Below are 18,442 nucleotides of genomic sequence, written 5' to 3'. Positions count from 1 at the left end.
AATACATTCAAAATGTTTTGATTACATGATGCCAAGCATCTGGCAATGCAAACTTCTTTTAGGTGTTTTTCTTTTACAGATATTCAGCCCTGTATAGACAGTCATTGTGCTAGATTTTGGGCTACTTGTTTTATTTGGACAACAAAAAAAATATGTATGCAAAGGTAAGGCTTTCCTTATGATTTTGATTAGGTAGGTTTAACCTAATGACATTAACAGAGTTGCCACTGATTCTTACATTACTTGAACCACCCTCTAGCTGGGCTCTCTCTCTACCCCCAAAAAGCCCTTCAGAGGCTTCTACTGGTCAGACCCTCCCCAGGAATAGTATCTCTCAAACAAACAGCGTTCACTCACTTGTCTAAATAGTAACGGACATTATTAGTTTCATTCCACAGCAAGGATGAGGAAAAGCGAGGCTTCTAGTTTTCCCTGCCTAATAAGAACCAGCCTTAGGAATACCTGTGGTTCACCAGTCATCCCCAAACATTTGCAGGCTCTTGAGGTAGGAGGTAGGTATTCTTCATGTGAGGTCGCCTCCCTCCTAATGTGAGCTAGCTCAGACTTCCAAAGCCCTTTTCCACAAACGAACCTAACCATTCCCACCTCCACTCCACCATCCACCTTAAGTCAGGTGACAATGCAGCGGCTGGGGTGTTCTGGGTAGACCACTCACTAGTTATTTGTTTTGTACCATGCATTCTACCTCAGATCACCTGTTCTTGCTTTTGACCTAGTGGGGCAGGGACAGATTCCTCAAAGGCAAGGAAAAGGTCGTATTTATCATTGTGGCCTCAGTACCTAGCACAGTGCTAGGTTCAACAAATATCTGTTGAATTGCTCTGAATAAAATGTCGTCTGGGGAGGCCGAGATGGGCAGATCACCTGAGGTCGGGAGTTTGAGACCAGCCTGACCAGCATGGAGAAACCCCATCTCTACTAAAAATACAAAATTAGCTGGGCGTGGTGGCTCATGCCTATAATCCCAGCTACTTGGGAGGCTGAGGCAGAAGAATTGCTTGAACTCGGGAGGCAGAGGTTGCGGTGAGCCAAGATCACGCCACTGCACTCCAACCTGGACAACAAAGAGCCAAACTCTATTAAAAAAAAAAAAAAAAGTCATCTGCCTCAGTGTTGAGGTAAACGGCATTACATTTCAAACTTGAAATATAATTAAACAGGTAGCCAGGTTTGAGTTTAAGCAGTGTTCACGGTGTGGAAGGCATGAATAGCAGATCAGTGGGAGAAGTCTGCAGAGCTCTATTTGCAAAAGGGTGCTACTGGAACAACAGAAAAGACTGTATTTGTTATGAACAAGTGGAGTATCCAGCCTGTGTGTTTAGGCTTCCTTCAGACAAAGAATACACACTTTGGAGGAGAGAATCAATTTTGTCTCCTTCATGGAATATGCCCTGACTGCTGGCTTCAGTTCTGGAAGGCCCAGGACTACTCAGGGGTCTGGAGCATCATCAGCAACAATGGCGCTGCAGCAATGGAAACCAGCACCTAGTGATGGAGCTTGCTCTGGAGTGAGTGAGGCCAGCCCTCCGATGCTAATGGGGACAGGGCAGAGGGCAAGGCCTTGGGGCTTGAGTGCTGGAGTCATTGCAAGCTGCTTTTAGCTTCATGGGCAGTTATTGGAACCTTATTCATGAACACATTTGCAACACCCTCTGAGAACTCCCAGGAAAAACGTGGGAGAATGTGAAGACCCCGGAGGGCCTAAGTTTCAAATGAGGTGAGGACCAGAGAAATACGTTTTACACTGTTAATATGACTTCATTTAAAAACCAGTCTGCTGTGGCCTAGGAAAACCTGTATTTGATTGATTGCTAGATAGACAGATAGATAAATAGACAGAAAACAAATTTGATGTTATGAAGCAACATAATATTTTGCCGTCTTATATTTAATAGCATAATATATTGCTATTTAACTTTCAAATATATTTTAAATCAACTATTTGAAGCAGTTTCATGACCCTCTGAGCAGAAAATATACCTAAGAAAAATGTAGAAAGTCTCCTAAAGGGTTAATTGTTCCAAGGTGGAGAATATATTTAAATTCAAAAATCTTTATGAAAACCAGCCTTCTCTTTAGGTTTTTTGCAAATAACAGCAATTGGTGGCTAATAATCTTAACCTTTAGTCAGTTTTCTGTTGATGAGAAATCAGAATCAGGGATTATTACTTTTCCAAAGAATGTTTAGACATCCCAGTGACATGATCACTATATAAAATATAATTCAAATTATCTCAGTTTAAACACTGACTTTGACAGTTAGTAAAATCATTTAATTTTCTACTATGGAAACTATTTTAATAATTTTAACCACTTTTTAGATTATATCAATTCTTTGAGATGAAGTACGACAGAGAATGAAAATAATCTGTAAATTGAGCTCTACTGAAAAAAAATGATTTTCATTCTTCAGTAGGGATATTAACGGATAACCTTTCAAGTGCTTTTTTTTTATTTCTCTTCTTCCTCTACCTCTCCTTTCTTATACAGCTCAAAGAAAATCTAGCTCATGAAAGCAGACTCTAGTTAATGATCCCCTTCCCTCTGCTCTCTCCCATTCTCTTTCATTCACATTCCCAACTTTGCATCTCTCTTCTCATTTTCCTCTTTTCTTTCCGGGGAATGACCACCTCAAAGGATTAATTCAGAACAGGCAGCAGAAAATGGTAACAAGAGTGGGCAAATCAGGATGTGGATTTAGAATCAAGAGGTATTTTAAAGGAGGAGAGTTACTCAAATTAAACATATGTTAAGAATATGGGTTTGTTGTTCATGGCATACCTGCTGCCTGTGATCCCACCCTGGTCAGATGAGCCTTCAAGGGCAGAGCATTCCCAAGTGGAATAATAAATACAGCAGCTGGAGGGTACACGTATCTCAGCAGCTCTGACTTCACTGTAGGAACACAGGTGGTACTGACCTAGCTTAACCAGAGAAATGGATCATGGCCCCTCAGGCTCAGAGCCAGTGAGAATTCGGGCTCCAAGTAAACAGGCTTTGGGCATATATAAATTCTAATATAGGTCTTGGCATTTATACTATGCTTTGCTTCAACTGATATTGCCTGTTTTCCAAGGCGTCATCTTTCTTACTTTGATACATGTGAACTGGGCAGTAAAAATCCATTAGTCTTCTTTTAAAAATACTACCCAGAGGCTTAGAGTGTTTTTTCACTGGGTTGATCTGCCATCAACCTAAGGGTATGGCAAATTATGTTATGCAGGTAACAATGGAAAGCCTTACCCTACCTCTACACTTTCATTTCTCCTGATGTATACTTTGCAACTCTTCGCTGTCTCTGAATTTTGCACCCAAACCATTATTAATATGAACTAGTCACACATACAGCTCACCAAGGGTTTTCGTCAGGAACTATGCAGAATATAAAACACGAACTATATTATTTACCTTCCCATTTCTGTCCTCCCTTGCTTTAGAAGAGTTTTGAGGTAGAGAACAGTCAAGTAATATATTTATGGCTTGAATTCATTCCATTGGTAGGCAAGATTCAACACTCTTGGATCCCTCAGGGTAAGTATCCATGATACAGACGTTGTTTAAGAATTCGTAAAGGCTTTTAAGAACAAACATTTTAAATTTAGTTTTGGAATAATATAGGTCTGAAAGGCTCACAGAGCCTATTTCCCATTTATTTTGACATTATTCCTGTAACACAAATACTAGCTAACTAGTGAAATTTTAACAAAATAATGAAGGCTATTTTTTTTCTCTTTGCACGGTGTATGAAAAAAAGAGTACTTGCTAACTAAAAGAATAATGTGAGAAAATAAATAGTTTCTAAGTCCTTCAATCTTTGTTTTTGTTTTTGTTTTGTATTTTTTATTGGCATATCATAGTTGTACATATTTTGGGGGGTACATGTGATATTTTGATACATGTACACAATGTGTAATGATTAAATCACAGTAGTATCAGTTTAGAGATATGATACACAGCCAACCAAATATTCTTAACTCTTCGTTAAAGCAGGCAGGTCCCAGATGTTTAATTACAAGTTTGAGTTATAACACAGCATTGGTGTTCTGTTTCACTTCTGTAACAGTGTCCCAAATCAGCAGCTGTCATATCAGAGGACCTGATATAGTGAAAATTCCTATTGACACAAAGGATAGTTTGGAGACTGTGATGATTTGTTTTTCAAAAAAATCATTTAATTATCCTGGTCTTCTTTAGTAAATCATATCTCATTTGAGAATTGGCCTTCTCTGTCCATGTTGTCTAAACTTGTGATGTTTTACAAAACTTGGCTCAAAATCCCTCATACAAAGGGAAGAACACATTGGAATGTTCTAAAGGCAGGAAATTTATGTAAAGCAGTTTTCAATATAGAGAAGTGATCATCCAGTGAAATTCTGTTCTGAAAATTAGCCAAGTACTCACAAATTTGACAAAGCACACAAAAAAACACGCAATAAAACATGTCAGGGTCATCGTGAGGAGTGTGACTGGGGAGAGCGGAGAAAGGCTCAGGTGGGGTTTTCTCTCCTCTGAGCATCTGCTCCAAGAGTGAAGTCTTTTCAACAAGTTTTTTGGAGATAGGTTGGCATGGTGTCATTTATGCCTGTGATAAAGTGCCTGGATTCTCTCAAATGCTTGCATCTTCCCCTGCCAAGTCATCCTCCATTCCCATTTGTTTAAAAAATTGATTATTAGATGAAACAACAAAATAGATCTCCAGTTACACATATTAAGTGGGGCTATATGCAGAACTGTTGATCAATTGTTAAGGTTGGCCAACGCATTTTCTCTACGGTTAAAACAAAATTAAATCTACAGTTGAAATACTCATGAATCCACACCAATTCCTGTGACAGGGACCTTCCTGCTCTTCCTGTTCCCCTCTAGTTTTCTTCACGCGCACGTGTCCTTGCTGCCAAAGAAGCATGTTTACTTTGATAGTGGAGCTCCTTTAGCCGTTAGAAGCTACAGTTCTACTTTTTATGTTTGGAAAAATGCTCAAAATGTGTTACTTTCAGGGGGAAGTAAATACTGGGCCACTTTGAGAGTCAAGCCCTTCAAAGCCTAGCAACGGTGTTTTGAAAACTTCTGAATCTATTTTTGTAGAATCTTTGTCCCATATTTTCCCTGTGTGGATTTTCTGAAAGGCTTTGAGTCCTTGAGTGAGCATTCTTCTAGTGGCAATTTTAACATATCTGCTGAATGCTTTCATTTGTGCTGCTGGTAGGATACACAATAATATACATCATTAAATTAATACTGTTCCCATACAGCAGTTCTTTTCCAGGAGTTGTTTGCCGGCTGTCCAACTGTGGGAGCAGAGGGTGGGATACTGTTGATTTTAGACATAAAGAAGGGGACAGTGGGAGCCGAGCTTTTAGTGATGAAGCCTTTTAGGGTCCTGGGGAAACTACTATACGTCTTGTGTCAGATAACACAATATACAACATCACTGTTCACAATGAGCCCCCACCCAAGATGAAAAATCACAGATAAGGCAAAATAATTTACTAAAATGTGGACTGAGAGCACTCTCTTTTAGAAAGTGTCTAGGAGGCAAAGCTAAATAAGCCAAAGGAAAAACGTGTGCGTAAGCTGCTTATCTGCTATTATTAGCAAGGTGAAGGGATCCAGGCAACCCTTTGCGGTCTTCAAGGACATTTTGGCTTCTCTTGGCATGATGCTCTGGAATTATTTTTTCCATTTTTTCATGCTGTCTCTGTAACACAACCTCTTCACAGAATATATCTCAGGAAATGACAATTGGCTGTCGAATCCCATACAAACTGATTGGATATGACAGCTTATAGGAAGAAATATTCTGTAGAGAAGAAAGTTTTTACTCATACTTTTATATTTTAATCCTCTTTTTACTTTTTTTTGGTTAATTTTATTATTTCAATTAGATAATTTAAAAAGCAACACATCACATACCAACCCCTCCTAAGAGCAATCATAAGATTTGATGATTTTTCTGATAGACAGGATAGGGTTTCAAATTTGCATTATTTTATCTACTGAATTAACTATGAATTCTAAACCAAACTAATGCTGCCATGTGTTTTTAAACGTCTCTAATCTAAACCATCTGGAGAGGCATGGTTTTGCAAAGGCATCCCTTTCAGGACACTGTGGATTTTGTCACTGCTTGAGGTTTTGGCAAACCATCAATGTTACTATAATTCTCTTTTGTGAAATATAGCTTTTGACTAGGATTTGAGAGTCTTGGTTGTGTGTGTGTGTGTGTGTGTGTGCGCGCGCATGCATTTATGTGAGCATGAGCACTTGGGTACAGTTTTTGCTCCTATTCTTTGTAGTTTTCAGAAGACCATATTTATCATGAACATTTTAAGGAAATAAGGATTTTAATTTAATTTCAACTACTCAACATAACACTAGACAAAGTTATTGAAGAAGCAAAGATGTAATGCTGCATTACATAACTTATTGTTCATAGGTGCTGGAAATACTTGTTTAAAAACTCAAAAGGAAAAAATATACCAGCTTTAGAGAACAAAAAACAGTGAAGTTATAAAATAATTATGGATACAATAATTTGTAGCATATACGACATAAACTCAATATATTTTCAAGGAGATTAGAGTTAAAAATTAACGAAGATAAATTTTTCACCTAATAAAAGAAACATCTTGTTCAATTCTTTGGCAAATAATGAACATACCATTGAAAAATAAACAACCAAATATAAAAATGGAAAAAGCAAAGTATAGACTATTTGTTACAACAAAGGTTAGAAAACTTCCCCGGGAGGTAAAGATGATTCTATTTGCAGAAATTCTCTACAATAGTAAATGCTTTCAAATAATTCCAAAAATTAAGTTTTGCTCAAAGCCACTGTCTAAAATGAATTAAAATAAGAATGTGACTCCTGCAGAATATGAGTCTCTGTATTAATAACACAGTGTGTTCAAAAACCCCCATTCATCCAACAATATTAGGCAACTTAAAGACGCACACAAATCAGAAAGTGTGGACCTAGTTTGCAGAGGGGGAAAAAAGCTATATTTAAAAAAAATAGATGGTCTGGAGTCTAGAAGTGGTTCCATCCCTAGAATATAAACAAGATGAAGCAATGTACAAGTATCCCTCTCGGAGGTGGTAGTGGCCTCTGTCCACTCTTGGTGGGTACTCATCTGGCCTGGGGCAACTACAGCCCACTCCTGCTCCATACTCGTTCCTTTCCTGAAAGGAGGTCCCCCATGCACATATCTCTGAGGAAGGGTGTTGCCCTTCTGAGACTTCTCTTTCCTTTCAGACCACCTGGTATTCTTTTAAACCTGCTCTTGCCTATATGAAAATGTTGTAGGATAAAGAAAATGCATAATCTGATAGTTCAGAGAATGGAAGTCCTACCAAAGGGTCCTTGGGTCATACGTGTCTCCAAGAGGGACAGCTCTTAACAGATATGCTAAACTGGTATTAAATGAAAGTAGAAAACATTGGTCAGCCCCATCATCCTTATTCTTGCTTCATAGCCTACAGAGTGTGTTAAGCACGGCAAATGGCCAGTTAGTCTCTAAATAATTCATTGTAGCCACGTGAGCCATGTAGGTACAAGAGGGTTCATTTATGAAGCCGGGGCATGGGGCCATCAGTGTGAGTAGTCAAGCCAAGGAATCCAATGCATCTGTACCTCAAATGTGGCAAAAGCACAATAACAGGATGATATTCAAGCCATACACACAGTATAACCTTATGGGTTATCAAAATGCTGAGCTCAGCTGGGTGCAATGGCTCACGCCTGTAATCCCAGCAGTTTGGAAGGCCAAGGCAGGAGAATCTCAAGGTCAGGAGATCAAGACCAGCTTGGCCAACATGGTGAAACCCCGTCTCTACCAAAAAATACAAAAATTAGCCGGGCGTGGTGGTGTGTGCCTGTAATCCCAGCTACTTGGGAGGCTGAGGCAGGAGAATCGCTTGAACCTGGGAGTCGGAGGTTGCAGTGAGCCGAGATCGTGCCACTGTACTCTAGCCTCATGACAGAGCGAGACTCTGTCTAAAAAATGAAAAACAACAACAACAACAAATGCTGAGCTTATTTTGCACTCATTGGTAAGATGCCCTTCTCTACCTGCCCCCAGCACTCTCCTGCTGCCTGAACGAATTGGTACTTCCCTGGAGAACCCTTCAGTCACAACCCGCCATTCAGCAACTAAGGAGGGAGGTCACATCCACACGATTTGGACAATACACAAAGATTGCTAAATATTTTGAATTTCATTCTTGTATATTCAATAATAACTATTGCTGACACTAACTGGGTACTTACTATGGGCCTGACACTAAACACATCACGTTTATTTATTTATCATAGTCTCATAACAACTGTTTGACTCACTCAATGTCACAGAGCTTCTAAGTGGTAGAATCCAAATTTTAATTCCAGGCTGTGTGGCTTTATAGCTCACTCTTAACCACTATGTACTTAACTTTCTCCCAGAACTCAGAAAATGCCTCATCATCATTTAGTTAGGAAACAAATGGTTAAATAGTCGGGATGAGAGAACTTTGGAATTGTCTCAAGTTCCCCCTATCAATCGGCATTTTAATATAAAGAACACACATATAAATTTGACCAATGTGAACACGGCCCAGGCAATAGAAATAATTGAGAGAAGTCAGTCAGGTGATGGAAAATTAAGCATGGTTGGGATTGGGGAAAACTGAAGGGCTCTTGTGGAGAGGGTCTCACCTCCAGCCTATCATTGCTGTGAGGGCCTGGCCATGGTGGGTACCTCCAAAATAGTTGTTGAATGAATGAACACATGAATGGGTAAATGAATGAATCTAAGTTAGGTGAAATTTCTTCAGGAATATATCCTAGCAAGAAAAATAAAAATGCCAAGGTTTAAGCTTCTTCCCACGTGACTATCATGCGATAATAATAAAACAAACAGATGTAAAGAGAATACTTTTATCATTTCAAAGCAAGTTCACCAATTACTATGGACTGAATTGTACTTCCCCTCATCGCGACCAAATTCATATGTTGAAGCCCTCACCCTCAATGTGACTGTATTTGGAAACAGGGACTAGAAGGAGGTAATGAAGGTTATGAGGTCATAATGGTAGGGACCTGATAGGATAGGATTAGAGTCCTTATAAGAGATATCAGAGAGCTCATTCTCTCCATCCACCATGTTAAGACACAGCAAGACAGTGGCCATCTGCAAGCCAAGAAGAGAGTTCTCACAGATTATATCATGTGTAAGGCTATACACACAGTATAACCTTACCAGTTATTAAAATACTGATCTCATTTTAGCTCAGTATTTGCTGCCTCCTTGACCGTGGACTTCTCAGACTCCAAAACAGTAAAAAATAAATTTCTGTTGTTTATAAACTGCCCAGTCAATGTTATTTTGTTATAGCAGCCTGAGCAGACTAATATAACTATATTGTTTCTATTATCCTCATTATAATCTTAAGAGGTAGCTAGAATCCCATCTGTATTCAACCCAGATCCCTCAGAACACCCATCTTCCTGAGACTAAGCCTTCTTTCACCTCAGTGAATGGCTGGAGGTGGGTGGGTATTGAAGGGAATGGAGGGACAGGCCAGAAAACGTGCTCATATTGCAATCTGGCTCTCACTGCACAGCATCCGTAATTCCCAGGATAATTCCTGAATGAATCACACTGGAGAAATCCCGGTTCAGACAGTTGTAGCATAGTGGATAGGGAGAGAAGGGAAGGGCATTTAGGGAACTGGACAGAATCAGCAGTGCTGGAGTTCTGTGTTGACAACATGTGTGCACATTAATGGGATGCAGCAAATGCTAATAAGAGGCTCAGTTTTTGTAATGATCTGAAATTCTAGCTTGATCATTTGCAATGTGACATGGCAAGACAAATAAAACGATTTTAAAACAACTTGTTTAAAGGTGTATTCTTATGGCATCCTCTGCATCAAATAGCTCACTTGGTATAGAAATAATCTCCGCCATTGCTGTTTTCAGATGAGGAATCACCTAGAATACGATCTCTTTGCTAGAATCCAGCTGATAATTCTAACATCCCTAGATGTGTCCCAATGATCACTTCTGCTTCTTCATGAGTTGCTTTTTGGAGAAGACTCTAGAGGAGGGTAGATAAAGAAAGAAAGCCGGAGAGGCAGGTTTTCTGCTTCCAGCTTCCTGGGCAAAGCAAAATGAACTTCCTGCTGTTTGATTTAATAAGAATCAGTGTCTAGCTCATCGGATCGGTCATACTCAATTGGCAGAAAAGAAGTGTTTTGGGATGTCTGCATTTCATTTTGGCATGTACACTGATATTCCCTTATGTCTTTTCCGAAAGGCACAAAGTAGCAATGTTGTGGCACTATTTCTCTGGTCTGATCCCTGTAAGTTGTATCTTTTACGTAAGAGTTTAATTTTAACTTTATGTCAAAAGTAAGTTTAAATTTTCCATGATTTTATTCTTCAAAATGTGTATGATAATCTATGTTACACTGGTTGAGGTTTCCTATTCTGTTTTCCCATCCTGAGGTACTTTGAATATCACATTTGAAAACTGTTTAGGTCTCACTCTGGTTTTCATATTCTTAGCCATGGAGTTTATCTGGCAATTATAAAGCACCTACTATGTGCTTTCATTTTGAATCCCAGGAATTCATACTAAATATGAAGCAGTAATTGTCAAAGAACTTTCTATTCTTTTATCCATTTCTCTTTTTTGATCTGTAATCACCACTTCTTAGCCTAGGCAAGAGAAAAGCTTATAAGATGCCTTTTTCTTTTTATCAGCTGGGCCATAAGCAAGTTACTCTTCTTTTCATTTAAAAAAATAAATAAAAATCCTTAAGGAGATTTTAACACTTCTCTGGTCAAAATATACTTTATAAAATTAATGTCAATTAATTTACATCTTTGCATTCACAGCTGTTTTGTAGATTTGGATTGCAGACCACAACTGGGTTGGAGGAGGGCCAAAAATTGATGGAGGAAGAAACGAGGTTTATCGAAATAAACTTTACAATTACACTAGAGACTAGAGAAAGTCTTCTTTGCATGGGATTGGGAAACACAACAATAAGGCCCCCATGACTCACCCAGGGTCACTCAGCAGTGTGGTCAGCTAGGAATGGAACTCCAAGTCCCAACTTTCTCTCCCTGTCCTAACCACCAGCCCACACTCCCTCCTATGTTACCGTCACTCTTCACAGGTGGAACTCTCTTTGAGGTTAGCAGGAACCTCATACAGAATCAAACACTGGGCAGCTGAGGCCGTGTGCAGCAATGACATCTGCACCCTTTATAGAATCTTAATGGGAAGTGAAGCCCATGTAGGAATAAAGACTGAGGGCTTAAACACTGACACAAATGAGGTTAGCTGATATTACCTACTTCGCATTCTGCTTTGCCCTGAAATCGCAAGGGTTTCAGGTCATTGTCAGTTTCAGGTCATTGTCAGATCCCCCTCTAAAAGAGATTGCCAAGAACTAAGAAACCAAATCGGGAAAAAGTAAAAGTAAAAATAAAAACCTCTGACCAAGCTAAGACTCTAAACATAGCTTTTCCATTTACCTCAATGCAGATAATTCTAAGGTATATATTTCTGATTCTATTCATTCCATTTAAAAGAGAAAGACCACACCAGGGTAAGCAATGCAGGGTGGTCAGACACATAATCTAATGACAGTGTGTGGAAGCCACTACAGAAGACAGCAGGAGCACTGCCAGAGTGTGCTACGAGGCTGAGTGGCTGATTTCTATGCAGGGTCCACCAATATTTTCCAAGTATAGACAGTTTTTATTGAAATAAAAATAGAAAATGCAGGACCAGAGCTCATACTAAAAATTCAGTTTAGTAAAGACACCAAAACTGCCCGTGACAGTAGAAGATATATTTTGGCCTTGCTATCCATAACACAGAGAAATGAAACTGTATACTAAAACCTTTTTATGAGTAGGCTAAAAGCTTGTCAGTCTTTACAAAACACCATGGAGCTGATGTCTGTTTCTTGTGCATTTGCTTTCCACTGACTGAAACAATGCTTTTCTGATCCATTGGTTTTGCTTACAATTATACACTTTTTTTTTTTTTTTTTTTTTGAGACGGAGTTTCGCTCTGTCCCCCAGGGCTGGAGTGCAGTGACCGGATCTCAGCTCACTGCAAGCTCCGCCTCCCGGGTTTACGCCATTCTCCTGCCTCAGCCTCCCGAGTAGCTGAATTATACACTTTTTAAAAATATGAAGAATCAGCAGAGATCAGCAGGAAATGAATAGCTAATGCAATTACTCCAAAATTATAAAAGTACAGTCATCATGAGGTACTCTTGCTACTCTCTACCTCTGCCCTTTTTCTAAGTAATGTATTGTCTAGTTTTGAAATTATCAGAACATCACAGCAGAATGTGGAAGCACGTTAAAAAGACCTGATTTCCCTGAGTTAGTGTCTAGAAAGGACCAGTTGTAATAAGATTTAGCAAAGATCAGATAGGACATAGAAGGAAAGTTATAGGTCAGTGAGTGAGGGCTTTGGTTTTTCCACATATATATTTTAATTCTGTGGGATCTCTAAATTTCCATTTAGGGTTAGAAGGTGGTAAAGATAGCCATGTCTAGAACCATGTCTAATCAATACCTTATAAGGGTACGTGGCCAAAAATATACCTTGAATGGGCTGTACAGCCTTTGCTATCAAGTCCCATGTCTGCTCACGTTTTTAGAAGGCAGCCTGGGTGATGGCACAATGTATGTGATAGAATAAGCCTCAGTTCCAGGACTGGCTCTACTGTTCACTAGCTGGGTAACCTCTAAAGTATAAAATCTCTCAACTGGAAAAAGAGAATAATAACATTTTTCCTACCTCTCTGTTGTACAATCAATGAGATCATGAAGGCAGAAGTGTTAGGAAAATTTAAAATACAGAAACACGTAGATATTGCTACAGGTATCACACTTTAGTACAACGGTAACCAAATTGCCTTTATTATCTTATCCGTCTACCTAACCTCCATCACTATTTTATCTAGGACTTCCTTGGCTGCTGAATGTTTCCTGATTTGATCTCCCAACAGTTCAGAAATACTAAATATCATAGCAATTTTATTTTTCTTTGGCAGCCAGTGATATTTACCTGGCTTTTATCCCAACTTCATGAGTATCATGTGTATCAAAGTGCTGACTACAAGTTTTTGGAATCAACTATTTTACTCAGTATCTTTTGGTAACTCTGGTATGACTACCTTGTTAATATATTTAGGGTACCTCTTGCTTTTTTTGAAATCATCAGTGTATTTTCTTCTCAATGACATATATTGGATCATTAAGGGAGAAACTAAAAAAAAAATTGTTGGAGAAATGTTTAGTCAATGGTTCCAAAGATACACACACACACACACACACTAATGCCCTTTCAATTAATACTAGTATTAACTATTGTCATGTGGCAAAACAAGTAATTTACAGTTGATTCCTAAAACCTGTAGTCAGTTAATATAATTAAAATTTAAAAATCATAATAAAGATCATACATATTGATTATAATAATGTATTATTATTAGATTTTTTAAATCAAAGATATACTTCCTGTAATATCAAAATAAAAGGCACTGTTTTTCAAAAATGTGCTTTTCTTTATTTCTTAACCCTCACAGTATTTTCCTGGGAGTTTAGCAAACCTTGTAAAACTGAACAAAATTAGGATTTTGTGCTTCTATGATTACAGAAGGAGCATATCAAGCTGACTTGAAAATCTTAAAAAAAAAGAAAAAGAAAAAGAGAAAGAAAGAACCGTTCTTATTTCAAAGGCTCAGAAAATAAAGGTTATTTACCATACAGACCTAGACTTCTTGTTAAGTTGTTTTTGAGATAGCAAATTAGAAAAACATGGCCAGAGTTAGAAGTTACTCAATCAGGTTGAGGCTGGGACTCTATTCCAGCCGCTCCTATTCCCCAAATTGTATCTGATAATACTCTAAAGTCTAAACATATTTTAGTTCAAAAAGATACTTGGCTCTTAGATAGAAAATGGCACTAAGCTTCCAAAAATCAACAGGTTTACCCACCCTTTTCAAATGATGTATTTGTATTCAGAGTAATCTGCCACTCAGTACCTCTGAATTGTAACATTTGAGGAACTGCAATTTTGAGCTGAAATGTTTGTTTTTTATTTGCCTATGCATAATCACAGGATAGGAGCATTAATAAAAGGGTTGGTGTATTGGCCTATGCTGAGGCCTATTATTTAGGCAGAGTCATGGCAACAGAGCAATGCTGAACGTGTCCAAGGGTACCATAATTTCAGCCTGTATTGTGTCAAGTGGAAGAGAAGACGTGTCCACAGAGAGAAGGAATGAAAAATACAAACATATTTGAAATTAGCTCTGCATTTTCAAACCAGAAACAGCATCTGTATTTCCAAGTAACTCAAGAAATATGGGTGGTAAGTCTTGCCCCACGCCGGCTACAAAAGTATTATCTGTTAAGCAATATGGCGCCCACAAACTTAAAATCGGCAAAATCCATTGAACTGCATTTCCAAGAGAGTAGGAGACTTGAAATGGTAGTGCTCTGAGGATGTCCACGTGGGTGGGCAAGCATATGTTGCTTTTAAGCAGAGGAAGTGGCACACCACGATTTCTTCATAAGTGTGAGGTCTTTATAAACTCATCCTCATGGGGGCTGTTTTAAATAGAAAGAAAATGGCACACAGTCCCCAGCCAAGCTTCCTAACTGTCTGGGCGGGGGGGGTTGCCACTTTCCCAAAACATTAGGTTACTGTGGGTAAATTTTCCAAAATTGTCAACAATTTCATTTTTAAACTGAGTTCTTCCTCTCAGCATAAGACAGATGCAATAGAGCACAAACTATATTTGGTCTAGCAGGAGATGTAAGTTATTTTTACTACGCTGACTCCTACCTGACAGTGGAAGACATATTCTGGTGTGGTTTTCTTAAACTTCATGTTCCAAACCAAGGCCACTCCATCTGGTTCATGGGGAGCATCTTCATTGTTGTTGTAAGAAGCCACCATCAGCTCAGGGTACTAAATGGAAGAGGTCACAAAGATGAATTATGCTAAGATGACAACACAAGGAAAACTTCGTTATTACTACGTACACGTGGTATACTGCATAGTGTAAATGGTGCTTTCTATGTTCTGGCATACCTAGTATCAGCTTATTGCTGCAACCTCCTGCAGTCTTTCTTCTGCCTCCAACACTCCGTATGTGCTTGTCATACTCACCGGTAACTATCAAACTACAAACATCGCTTTACCTCTCTGTATTATATGACACTTTGTGCTACTCCCTTCCTGCTCCAGTATTGGCTTCCATTACATCTTTCTCTCCTGATTTTCTTCCCTGACTTCTCATTTCAGTTCCTGCCAGTTCTCCTTCTATTACATATATTCCAAGGAGGCCTGTTCTCCCTGAGTAAGTTCATCTACTCCAGTGGCTTTAGTAAGCTTGACATGCTGGTAATTTTCAAATCTATATCTCTAGGCTTAATTTCTCTCTGAAATGCAGATTTCATTTCATAGTGGGGATTGCTCAGGATTGCCCATAGACACATCACTTGCAACACATAGAAAAATGAGCTCATTGACTTCCACACGAAACCTACGGCTCCTCTGTGTTCCCTATTTTAGCATCTTGCACTAACATGTGCCTGGCCCAGGCCAGCTGTTCTACATTTATTTTTACTTCTTTCTCTCTCTCACTCCCATTTACTAAATTTCCCTAATTCCTCAATACCTTTTAAATGAATATTTTCTTTCTATCTTTAAGGTCAGAGCCTGCTAACTTAATTTCTTATCTGGATGAAGGCAACAGTTTCATAAATGACTTCCTACACTGACCTACTCCATTCTTCATCCTTTATCAGGAAGACTTTACAAAATATACATTTGGCTAAGTAATTTCTCAGCTTAAAATACTTTAATGGCTCATCATTACTTTCAAGGCAAAATGCAGGTCACATAGGATCCTTAATAATCTGTCATTTTCTGCCTTCCCTGCTTACTCTCCTACAACCTTCCCTCTTTCTCCCCACCTCCCACACCCTATGACCCAGCCTCACTGGACTAGTTTTGAGGCACACAGGTACATCTATGTACCTATAAGTCTCATACTCACTCTCACTGGGATGCCTCTTCTGTGTTGTTTACATAATTAACTCATCCTTTAAGAATCAACACAGGCATCAAGTCCTCCAGACAATCCTGACTTAACCAACCACTTCCTTCCTCGCCTATTATCAACTCCCTTAGTATTATGTGTCTGCCCTGCCAATTAAAGCACACGTCAAATGCATTATAATTTTTTTTCTATACCTATGTCTTGTCACTGGATTGTAAGCTCTTTGAGTGTAGGGACTGGTTTTTATTGACCTCTGAATCCAGGGTCAATTCCTAGCACATAATAAACTTGTGCCAAAATTTCTTTAATTATTTAAAATTTTTAATTTTAGTAATTATGTGCTCAATAGAAAGGCTTTTTATTTCATCCTTTGTTGTCAAACAATGCTAATAATTAAAGGCTTAAATGCAAGAAGCATACCCAGTAAAATAACAAGAAAGACTCTATAGTGATTCTAGGTATTAGAAAGACCTACACACCCTACATCAACTTTGTCCTGAGTGTTATTAAATAAACTAAGGACAAATCTCATAGGAAGTACTTTTGAGTTAGGACACATTTCATGAAAATGTCATTACTACACAGAAGTCTCAAAAGGCAGCCCTATTAAATACAGCATCAGGATTATAGCAGATCATATCACTCTCTTCTTATAATTTATTTTTTTCCTCCTTTTTCATTATTCTATACATATATTTTATGGAAGATTGTCTTTATGAATTTGAAGACAGATCTTTTTTTTCTATTAAAAATAACTAAATCTAAGTCTTATTCATTCTTCCAGCAGCCTCAACTAAAGAAAGCTGCAGAGAGTTACAACTTGCTGGTTGTGCAGAGGAAATATAAGCATACAGTGATACACATGTATGTGGCCACCAGGGGAAGTAATCATTCTTTATTAAAAAACGCTCCTCAGCGGATAAATCAAAGGCCTATTAAGAAAGGCCTTTGATTCAAAGCCCATTCAAAGAAACTAACATCCAGATAAACACAGAAGTCTCCAGACTGTCCATCTGAAGTTTAACTATGTCACATGTGAAAAGGCAACTCTATAAACATCAACACCACTACCACAGGGGCCAAGGAGCGGCCAGATGCTTCTGCAATAATATCACCCAGCTGGGTCTCATTGTTGGCACCCACTTACAGCTTTTCTTTTTCCACTTAAAAATATTTAAAATTATTTAGTTTTAAAACTCCTTTAGAAAACAGGGAGTGCTTTAGCAAACTTATCAGTGAAATGCCATTGGCATAATTTCTATAACTGAGATCGTAAGGCCAAAAGATACTGATTTAAATTTTATCTCATGCAAGTTTTTGGGATTTCAAGGTGCCCTCTAGTATGTCTTTTTCCACTGTTTGTTTGAACATGACTACTTATATTTTCTTTTTCCAGTAAAAATCGCTAAACCATTATTTAATCTTAAATGTCGTTCAAAAATATGATTTTAAAGAGAATATAAAGAATTACTAAATTCATGATCATTTGGTTACTCATAGGGCTGAATTATCCAATATTTACTCTAGGAGAATTTTACCTGGAAATTACCAGATACGCTTTCAAGCCTATTTTTTCTAACAACTAAATGAAACCTGGGGGAGCGGGGGAGGTGCAGTGGCTCACGCCTGTAATCCCAACACTTTGGGAGGTTGAAGCCGGCAGATCACTTGAGGTCAGGAGTTCGAGAACAGCCTTGCCAACATGGTGAAACCCCTTCTCTACTAAAAATACAAAACTTAGCCAGGCTTGGTGGTGTGTGTCTGTAATCCCAACTACTCAGGAGGCTGAGGCAGGAGAATCGCTTGAACACAGGAGGTGGAGGTTGCAGTGAGCTGAGAGTGCACCACTGCACTCCAGCCTGGGTGACAGAGTAAGACTCTGTCAAACAACAACAACAACAACAACAACAACAAAAACTAGCATTTACTAGAAAGGAAGGAACCATCATGTTTTAAGTGCCCGTTAGGTACCAGACACTGATATGTTAATTCATTTGGTCCTCATAACCCTCTAAGGTAGGCAATGGTTTACTCATTTCCACAGACAAAGAAACCCAGAGCCTGGGTTAAATAACATATTCCAAGCTTTGTTGCTAATAAGTGATAAAGCAAGAACCCCACTTGAAGTCTGTTGGGCTTCAAAAGCTTTGTCCTTTCCTCTCCACTGTGGCAAGCCTCAAGTGTCCCCTATAAATATGTAAGGCACCATGGCAGGTAAAATACGTGACATGGATGCCCTGAATCATAGGCTCTTCTCTATAGGAACTTAACATTAGGTGGAGGGAGGTAAGACACCTGTAGAAATAACTACAAGACAAATACAAAAGCAGACCAT

The 18,442-nt window shown here is 38.7% G+C and overlaps 1 protein-coding gene across 5 annotated transcripts in view; it reads right to left on the bottom strand.

Annotated features, from left to right (window-relative positions):
* DYNC1I1 (dynein cytoplasmic 1 intermediate chain 1) overlaps positions 1 to 18,442 on the bottom strand; it is a 318,520-nt gene that overhangs the window by 88,890 nt on the left and 211,188 nt on the right. For all 5 annotated transcript variants that reach the window (XM_050782914.1, XM_050782917.1, XM_050782915.1 and 2 more), the window contains one exon: positions 14,886 to 15,011. In XM_050782914.1, coding sequence (XP_050638871.1) covers positions 14,886 to 15,011 — 126 coding nt within the window. The remainder of the gene's footprint in view (positions 1 to 14,885; positions 15,012 to 18,442) is intronic.

Source organism: Macaca thibetana, chromosome 3 (genome assembly GCF_024542745.1).
Source record: "Macaca thibetana thibetana isolate TM-01 chromosome 3, ASM2454274v1, whole genome shotgun sequence".
NCBI classification, from domain to species: Eukaryota; Metazoa; Chordata; class Mammalia; order Primates; family Cercopithecidae; genus Macaca; species Macaca thibetana.
Note: the sequence above shows the minus strand (reverse complement) of the source record. Positions and strands in the feature narration are given on the sequence as shown.